General features: G+C 43.8%; 2 protein-coding genes across 2 annotated transcripts in view; both read left to right on the top strand.

Annotated features, from left to right (window-relative positions):
• Nucleotides 1-78: 78 nt before the first annotated feature.
• Nucleotides 79-3435, top strand: LOC130370155 (myeloid-associated differentiation marker homolog). Its single transcript, XM_056575856.1, has 2 exons — nucleotides 79-145; nucleotides 1524-3435. The coding sequence occupies exon 2, from the start codon at nucleotides 1697-1699 to the stop codon at nucleotides 2558-2560; it is 864 nt and encodes a 287-aa protein (XP_056431831.1). The 5' UTR covers nucleotides 79-145; nucleotides 1524-1696; the 3' UTR covers nucleotides 2561-3435.
• Nucleotides 3436-9009: 5574 nt separating this feature from the next.
• LOC130370421 (leukotriene B4 receptor 1-like) overlaps nucleotides 9010-9676 on the top strand; it is a 6537-nt gene continuing 5870 nt past the window's right edge. Inside the window, exon 1 of the mRNA XM_056576178.1 lies at nucleotides 9010-9209. Coding sequence (XP_056432153.1) covers nucleotides 9016-9209 — 194 coding nt within the window. The 5' untranslated portion in view covers nucleotides 9010-9015. The remainder of the gene's footprint in view (nucleotides 9210-9676) is intronic.

Raw genomic sequence — 9676 nt, 5'->3', positions numbered from 1 at the left:
ATAACATTGAGGATGGCGTGGCCAAAACAGACATTCTTCACTACCAAATTTGGGCATCGCGGGGCGTGGGGCATTTTTCTCAGTGACTGTTTCACCCCACTGTTAAAGCAAGTCCTAATGAACAAGCTTGTAGACACAGAACCCGGTAAGCAACATTATACCGTTTTCCCCCCATTGTAAAATATGCACAGCTTTAGACGAGACTAGTCATTAGACTAGTCATTATTCTAGTTCTATTTTGGGATTTTAGAAAAGGCGTGGTGATCGCAAATCCATGGCTACAATGGCTTGATTTCTATAGACTGGATTTCTGTATGCGAAGATGTATGCGTTATGTTTATTAATACTTACTATTTGATAGTTCCTTCTTAAAAACGATGATTTAGTAGTAAAGTTATGTGTTAAAGTTACAACTGTGTCGTAGTTATGTTTGATGCATAGCCTATTCCAGTGAAGAATATAAAGATCTAAAGTGAATAAGCACCACCGTTAACTCAATCAAATCCAATGCCTTTAGGGTTTAATTGTTATAAGGACTCTACTTTTGTTCCCGTCACTCATGTTTGCAAATAAATGTTTGTGATGTCATTCACTTCGACTTTATAGGCTACTGCTTTTTCTTATAGGTTTCAGGCAGGTTAAGATTGTTAAAGGTTAAATAAATAATTACTAAAAATACACTTTTAGAACAGTTGGCTTGACGCAGGTCTGAGTGTGTTAGTGTGGACTTGCAACATGTGGCTTCCTGTTTGTTCTTCAGAGGAAAACGGAATCCCCTTTTTCAACACCTCATTTAAACCGCCTACTATCCGTTAACACACCAGCGCGTATTTTAATTGTCTCTATAAAACAATAAATCTCTTAACAATCAGACGAAGTGCACATACCTCAGTCTTGACACATATTTTATGTTGTGCCTGAGCATGTCACCACGGAAGAGCGGAAAGCGGAACATTAATTTGATAGAACTGGAGGTTGTCAGATTATGGTGTTTGCGGCGGCTGAAAAAGAGTTGTGTTGTAGACTAGCCTAGTCGTCGAGTTAACAGTCCAGCCAAACCCAGCCATAAAGTCTGGGTGTTGCCTTTAGTCAACCTGAAGGCATCCATTAGGCATAGAGTGAAATTCACTAGTCACTATATTCTGCCACATGCGTTAATACTAAAAATGTACAGACATGGGATTGGTAAGCATAGGCCTACTCATTAACTATCATCCACCTCTGCCTGATTACTTTACATAAAAAAAAAAAAATAATATAATAATACATTATATATAATAATAATAATAATAATACATTTAATTTAGAGGCGCCTTTCAAGACACCCAAGGTCACCTTACAGTGCATATAGTCATCATAAATCGTTTAAAAAAACAAGACATTGTTATATAGATATTTATTCTGTATCATTTGGGGATGTACAGTTGTCCCAGTCACAAGGTTTCTTAGAGAGCATTGTAGCACAATAACGACAACAACACAATCACCCCAACAACCACATTCTCTTCATATCCTCTCGACAGGACCTTTATACTTAAACGTATAAGTGTACGTTCCAAACGGCCAAGGATCAACACAACGCACCCACTCGAAACAGCCTCCCCAGGCCATCTCCCGCGCATCGGCCAATCACGCTCAGCCTTCTCCTACCGCCGTCGCTTCAAACCGGCAAACCCCCCCCCCCTCCGCCAGCGCCATGCCATTGATCTTTGTCCCCACGTCCCAGTTGCTATGGGCACGCGTGGCCGCACTGCTGTGCACCTGCACGGCGTTCAGCGCGGCCGCCCACGGCGGTTCTCTCCCCAGCTCCGTCATCACCGACTGGTGCATCTTCTGCTGGGCCTTCGGCTTCGCCTTCACCCTGCTGGTCCTGCTGGCCGAGGCTTTCGGCTTCCAGGCCCGGGTGCCCGTCTCCTGGAACAACTTCCCCATCACGGTGGCCTCCTACTCCGCGCACCTCTGCCTCGCCGCCTCCATCCTCTTTCCGCTGACGTTCCTCCGGGGCCAGACAGACTACATGCCTAGCGACGTGAAGGGCCACCGGGTGGCCTCCACCGTCTTCTCCTGCCTGGCCACGCTGGCCTACGTGCTGGAGGTGAGCCTGACCAAGGCCCGGCCCGGGGAGGTGGCGGGCTACATGGCTACGGCGCCGGGCTTGCTCAAGGTGTGCCAGACGACGGTGGCGTGCGTGATCTTCATCTATGTGAGCAGCCCGGTGACGTACGACTCCCACCCGGCGCTGGAGTGGTGCATGGCGGTCTACTGCATCTGCTTCATCCTGTCCATGGCCGTGGTGCTGATGTGTGTCGGCGGCTGCACCGGCTACCTGCCCGTGCCCCTGCCCAAGTTCCTGTCTGTGTACGCGCTGCTGGCGGTGGCCATGTACCTGACCGCCACTATCCTGTGGCCCGTTTTCCAGTTTTCCAAGGCCAGCCGCAACCGGTACCGGAATCCCGATACCAATCTGATCGTCGTGGCCGTGCTGACGGCCGTCAACTTCCTGCTGTACCTGGCCGACCTGGCGTACTCTGCCCGCCTGGTGTTTGTCAGTGTTATTTAAAAGACGTATGCATAAAGTTGGGAGAGCGTGCGACCGTTGACCAAGGCATGACAATGTGCTGTTGTGCACCGTAAGATATGCCAAAGCATCTGAACATAGGCCTGCATCGCTCTATGAGTTGTTCAGAGTTATACTGAGTCGTGAAACCAACATTTAAAAGGTCACTGCCAAGCAATTTGAATGTCTCTGATTTCCTGCTTGAATTTCCCTTAAATCTGCTTTTGTTAAATAGTGTTGTTTTATATGTGAGCCGTTGCGCATCATTTTGAAAGCTCTTTATTTTGGTTTTTTATCATATATTGACAAAACTGTAGTGGTTGGTCTTACTTGATATGATAGGAATAATATATATATATATATATATATATATATATATATATACAAGCAGTCCAGTAAATATAAAGGGAGAAAAAACACCAATCGATCATCAGTCAAGGTGTCTGGGGACCGAAACTCAATCAGACAAACGTTGAGTGGCAAAATAATGAGACATTTTTACATTTGCCATTAGAACTCCGTCCATGTACACTTTTAACATCATTGAGATGTTATATGATGAAAGTGGATGATAGATAATCTTGCACTGATGTTGGTGTTGATGGAAATCTGAAGGCAGCGATAATGCTTATGTAGGCCTGCAGACGTGTGATTGGTTAAGGACCGTGTGAGGGTAACAGGGAATTTGAATCCCTTAATGGGAAAGGAGCCATTATTACTGTAATATAACATTCACTGTAGCTTCCTTTGTACAAGCTATCAAGGCCTACCTATTTGTTATTGCACTTATATCACAACCTTTTATACTTTCTTGTGACCTCATTTGACTACAACTAATAAAACCACCAACACATTGACCTTGTGTTCTGATTCTTATATATTATGCACTCGGTACCACTTAATAATAATTGTGTAGTTGCTAAAATTTGGGATTGCATTGCATTGATTTGGCCTATTCTCAGCCTCGTCTTTAAATTAAGTGTATTACAAATTAATCAAAACCTGCATACAATAAAGGATAGAATCGAGTTTAGGTCAGATACTCATACTGGCATTTATAAGTAGCCACGTTGTATGGCTGTGGGCACATTAAGAAGAGGGTATTTATAGAATAGAACATTAGAATGCAGTTCTATCAGTGTGTGGACGCTGTGCACCGCGCACACACTGGAGAACTGCGCAAAATCAGCTGATCGCAACGTTCCTTTTGTCAGATAATCAAACGTTCCGCTGCTGCAGTTTGATTAAAAAAAAGGTGACGCAAAAACCCTCTGTGAAACTGGGTACGTTTCATAAGATCCGATGTTACGTGTGGAGTGGAGCAATGAAGAACCATCTCCTGGTTCTAAACAGTAACTCTATAAAGAAGTTATGTGCACCCCTGCACATACAGATATAAATGTATGCATGAAAGAGGCAGTGTTATGAGTTTGTCTCCTGTGAGATGGTCAAAACATAATGGTTTTTTTTAATTATTGGTTTATTAAAAGGGATTATTTTTTATACATTTGAATAAATCCACCATTGATAAACAGGTTATTTCCGGGTTCAAAGGGTCAAGGAAAACGAAAGTATTCTGTGCTATAGTCTGTACATTATTGTCCAGGAAGTGCATAACTAATTATTGCTCAAGAGCATAATTTATGTTGACTATTTTTAACGGCCTAAGGTATTTTTTGACTTATGGAAGGTGAGTTACGTCTGTTTATTATATTAGCGATGAGAAAAGTGACGCCAAGTTTTTCGCATCTTTTCAAGTTAAAAAATTGAAATAGCCTATAAAACTCGAACGATGAAACAACTTAACAATAGTTCTAAGGGGTGTAATTACAGATTTGGTGGATGTATTATTTAAATCCTTTGTTAGTTCCATTGTGTTTTCTATTTATGTTTAGTGTTCATTTGTGTTGGCTTAATAAACACAACGGGAGCACCGTTGTTGACTGTTTGCACCTTGCCGTGGCCTTGCAGTAAGCCTAATGTCCAAAGGGGGCGCTGGCACTCCTTGCTCTGCGACTGCATGGGTATTTAATATTCACAGTTTATCCTTGGTTAACTTTAGTTATAATCTATTTATTACCGTTTGCATATGATGTGGTCCGCAAAAGGTATTTTGGGGTTTTCATGAATTCAAAGTTGATTTTGTCATCACTCATCAGTTTGGTTTAGAAAATATGTTATTTGCTGAGATGAAATGCTGTTTAAAACAGCTATGTTTGCTCATCAGAGATCTTTCGGAGATTGAGTGGGCGTGGCAGTAATATGGTAATTGGCCATAGATGGTCAGGGAGCCGCCTTCTGCCAAATCCCGAATGAAGTCATCATAAGACACCCTATGTGTCACTACAGCATTGATGCTAATGACAGCAAGATCTCGCCGCCTCAGCTGATAGAATACGTGACCTCGCAGGAAACGGGGAGGGTGTGTCAGTGGGGGGTGCGCCGCTGTTGCCGGGGGGATCCTGGGTGGTTGCGTGGGCTACGGGGAGGTAGGTGATGCCATGAGTACCTCAGAGGCGGCCAAAAGGCCACCGCCGCCGTGTGGGACAAAATTCATTTTCTAATTGTATTTTTCAAAAAGGGTTAATGGAGAGCCAAACCTCAACACCACCTGCTGGTCACTGTGTGTTATGTTAACTAGTTGAGTCTACTAGCCGTGCCCGGTAACGTGAATTGAGCAACATGATACATTATTAGTTTTATGTCGGGCTGAACGATTAATCGATTTAGTCGTTCAGGGGGGGATTTGTTACTGATACTGACTGGAGATCACTAAGAGTCGTATTTATTTTTCTTTTAAAATGCAATTTAATAATATATATATTTGGATGAAAGTGGATGATAGATAATCTTGCACTGATGTTGGTGTTGATGGAAATCTGAAGGGTGAAGGGTGAATTCTAAGGGTGAAGTCTGAATTCTGACTTTAATCTCAGAATTCTGACTTTAATCTCAGAATTCTGATTTTAAACTCAGAACTCAGCAATAAATACTTGCGGCCCGAATCCGCTTCCATAGAAATCGAATGCCAAGTCCTCAGTTAACATTATAAGCATGGAGGGAGAGGACATAACATTTGTGCTGGTCCTATGATAATGTTTCCATAATCAGCTATGCCGTTATCTGCAACATATCTTGAAAGAGAATATGGGTCCATTGTCACGCCGTCCACTTCTGCCACCTAGCGGTGCTCAGCGTCACTTCACTGTTGCGTTACGTCATCCATTCATCTCCCTCTGCCTACACACCTGCCGGCAATCTACTTCATCAGCACACAGTATATAAACCCGGGATCGCCGAACAATTATCGCTAGATCGTTGTTAGACTTTACCCTTAGTGCGTTGTCACTAGTGCGTCTTCATGTTAAGATTATTAGTTATAGAGTTCTGTAGCTCTAGGGACCAACCGTCTCCCTGTGCTCAGTCTGCCTACCAGCCTGTTGACAAACTACTACTCCTTAACCTGTCCTCCTGTTCACTGCCTTCACTTATTTGTTACCCTCAGTAAAGCCTGTTATTGTTTACAGTGTCCTTATCGCTACATTCAATAACATCCATATTGATAGGAATGAACTTGTTGTTCCTCACTATTTTGGAGAATTAACATCTATTATTTTGAGTAGATTAGCAATGTTAATGTTAGATTCGTTTTCATACATTATCCTTTGGATTTATGTTCAGGGCTATGGAGAGGACATTATGGTATGCCCAGTTACCATTGCATTGTTTCCGAAGGTTCAAATGAGGTATCACTTCTGCACTTTTTTTTTTATGATCCTAGCAGGTCATCATATGTATGTACGGTTTGGGCCTTATTATTGTCGACTTTTACGCTTGAAATTGTGCATGTTTCTCCCCAGCAGTTCATCCAAGGCCTCTTGAATAAAGCCCATTGAACATCCGAATCACCCATCTTCGATTTCTTGTTGACGCCATTAAAGCTATGCTAATCATACAAAAATGAGATGAGATTTGATTAATGCTCCATGCGTGCAAAGATGACTGAGAGAAAGAAAAAGAGAAAGAGAAAGAGTGAGATGCCGTGTTTTGGGAACCATGAATGCAGAAATGCTTGGAGGAAAAACAACCTTCTGGCCCGAGTGTGACTGACAGGAACAACACACATGGCAACTGATTGAACTAGGGGAAAAGTTTCCAGACTGAAGGGCTTTTACATAGGCCAAGGCTGGGACTCATGCAACCAGACATACAAACGGGCGCTCCATGTGAGGCCTATATCGTCTGGATTCCTGGACAAACTCAACTGCCTACCAGTTTAAATGCGTCATCAGAATCAGAGTGTTTATTGGGTGCAGAAATACAAGATATGAACAAAGCGTACGAAAACAAAGCGTGTAGTACCTAGGGGGTCCCGGGGTTATTCTTTGATCTTCCGGGCGGGGTTTCGCGGTGCCCCCTTTGGGCCCCCCAAGTCGCCTATTGGAAGGGCCGCCCCTGGGCCTGCACTCAGGGGACTGTAAGCTGATGTACACAGCTCATAGGAAATTGCATTGCGATGCACCAAAATAACGCCCCAATTTCTGACCCTATCTCAGCCGTTACAGCGTGGTTGGAGCTGTCGCAGCTCTTTCGCCATTGGTCGCATTTTAGGATATCCAGTCTTGCTCAGAGGTCTGCTATTCACATGACCCGGATATAATTTGAGGTAAGGTGAGGTAATGATGTTTTTTGTAGCAGAAAGCAGTAATGTCGGCTCGGGCTGGTCTGACTGACTGTGCTGGGCTGAAAGACGACGTGAAATTACTTGTAGGGTACACCTTATCTTACAATCATGCTCAGTGACGCATGTTGATTGATCACATTGTTACAGAGTTATCCAGCCACTCTATAGCAGCCACAAACATGAAAATCAGGCTGTAAAGGAAGCTAGGATGACAGATCTCCCCCACCCCTTTACCCCCCCCCCCCCCCCACAACACACACACACACACACACACACACACACACACACACACACACACACACACACACACACACACACACACACACACAGAAAAATAGAAGTGACCTTCTGCCCTGATTCTGTGATTAAAAAAAACAAAACAAAAACACCCAGGAGTTCCAGTCTCTCTCTCCTACCATAGGATTGATGGAGAAGCCATCGAGTTTTCGACCGTTCCTTTAGACATGACATCCGACTCCTTCCTTCCTGCTCGACCACTAACTGCTATGGATCGCACCCTCATGGGTACAGTGAGTGAGCGATAGGAAACAGACGAGGGGAAAACAATTTTTAAGCCTGATTTAACAAGTGTATCTTGTGAAGTGACATGAATGATTAATCAGATATGTAATGGTTGAACAGGAGTTGTTTTAGAATATGAGGAAGTGAGCAGGATTGCATCTCAATATAAATGAGTATTATGGAACTGTTACGTTTGTGCGTTATTATATCGACATGGATCTTCAGACACCATACAACAGCTGCGTCAACAGATGAAGTAAACAGAATTATGTAGTAAATAAGAGCCTTGGTACACTCTTGTGACCTGGAGGGGTAAACACAATATAAGTTATTAATATAGAATACTTAGAAGGGTAGGATGATCCTTACGTGTGTTTATTTTCCTAATTTATATTATAATAATTTATTAAACGAAACAAATGACTTAAAGCAGAGAAACTGAGAGGCTTTGAACATGGAAAACACTCAAAGTGACGTGCAGTGATTTAAGATGACATGAGTGCCTAAATGGCCCCCCCATTGTCGAGGCCTCTGTTTACAGAGCCCACCCACTGTTAAGAGCTAAAGGAGGGATTTACCTTGCTCTTACGACACACTTGTTGCAAGAGATGGCAATTCGTCAGTTATCTGTGTAAACAAATCATGCAATTATATTATTACCGTTTGTGTGTGTGTGTGTATGCGTGTGTGTGTGTGTGCGTGTGTGTGTGTGTGTGTGTGCGTGTGTGTGTGTGTGTGTGTGTGTGTGTGTGTGTGTGTGTGTGTGTGTGGGGGGGGGGGGGATAGGACTAGTTTAGATACCTACCGCGTGGGCGTGTGTGCGGGCTTTACAAGCTTCCAGAGGCCTACCGTGTGTGTGTGAGTGTCAGTTTGTATATGGCTAGTTTGACTCTAACTTTGTGTGCTGTCACCGGGAGCTGTGTGTGTGCATGTCTCTGTGTGTGTGTGTGTGTGTGTGTGTGTGTGTGTGTGTGTGTGTGTGTGTGTGTGTGTGTGTGTGTGTGTGTGTGTGTGTGTGTGTGTGTGTGTGTGTGTGTGTGCGTGTGTGTTTGTGTGTGTGTGTGTGTGAACATGTGTGTTAGCTTATGAATGTGTGTGCCTGTGCGTTTGTATATGCTATGCATATGGATGTGTTAGTGTATGCATGCATACATGTGCCTGTGTGTGTGTGTGTGTGTGTGTGTGTGGGTGTGTGTGTTTGTGTGTGCGTGTGCTTGGAATTCCAGGCCTGGGCCGGAGTGTGGGAGTGCCGATGCTGACTACTAGTTCCATGCTCTGCGCTGCGACCCACCCACCGCTCCACAGCCAGAGAGCGTGCTCCAGCAGGCATGGCACACGACTGGAGAGGAAGGAGAGAAGGAGCACGAGAGGAGGGAAGGAAGACACCTTACATCCACCGCGCTCCGTAAACTCTGTGTTTTCCGCCCAGGTGCCTTTTCGGATTCGGTGAGTCTCGTTTTTTTTGTTGCCCGTTTTCGATTTGCTTTGCTCGTTTGAATGGAGGGAATAATGAATTTTGGTTGAATGGGATGCAGGCAGGGTTTCCCTGTTGAACCGCCACAAATTTGGATCACCTGAAGTCACAGTGAGTCAACAACATGACTCTTTAGAATTTGTGACATCACAAAAGCATTCTGTTGAACACAGCATACTTACAGGTACCGAGACCTTTGCTTGTTTTCTGTTATTGGTTTTGCTGGTGTATGGAGTCTATGTATGTAGGTTTATTAAAATCAAGGGATATGTGAACAGTGCGCTTTAGTGGCAGTGTGAGTCACTCTTTCAACACAAACACGCCTTTAAAACCAGGTCATGCTTTACCAAAAGTATCTTAACCAAGACCAAACCTTACGAAGACTGTTAAACACAGAATGACCCGTCCCTTGAACTCTTTTGGCAGTTCATGATTTTTG

The sequence above is a fragment of the Gadus chalcogrammus genome, chromosome 17 (assembly GCF_026213295.1).
Source record: "Gadus chalcogrammus isolate NIFS_2021 chromosome 17, NIFS_Gcha_1.0, whole genome shotgun sequence".
Classification (NCBI taxonomy): Eukaryota; Metazoa; Chordata; class Actinopteri; order Gadiformes; family Gadidae; genus Gadus; species Gadus chalcogrammus.
Note: the sequence above shows the minus strand (reverse complement) of the source record. Positions and strands in the feature narration are given on the sequence as shown.

Bases quoted from the DNA above. Each gene is read 5' to 3' on its own strand.
- LOC130370155 (XM_056575856.1), top strand. From the start codon at position 1,697: ATGCCATTGATCTTTGTCCCCACGTCCCAGTTGCTATGGGCACGCGTG.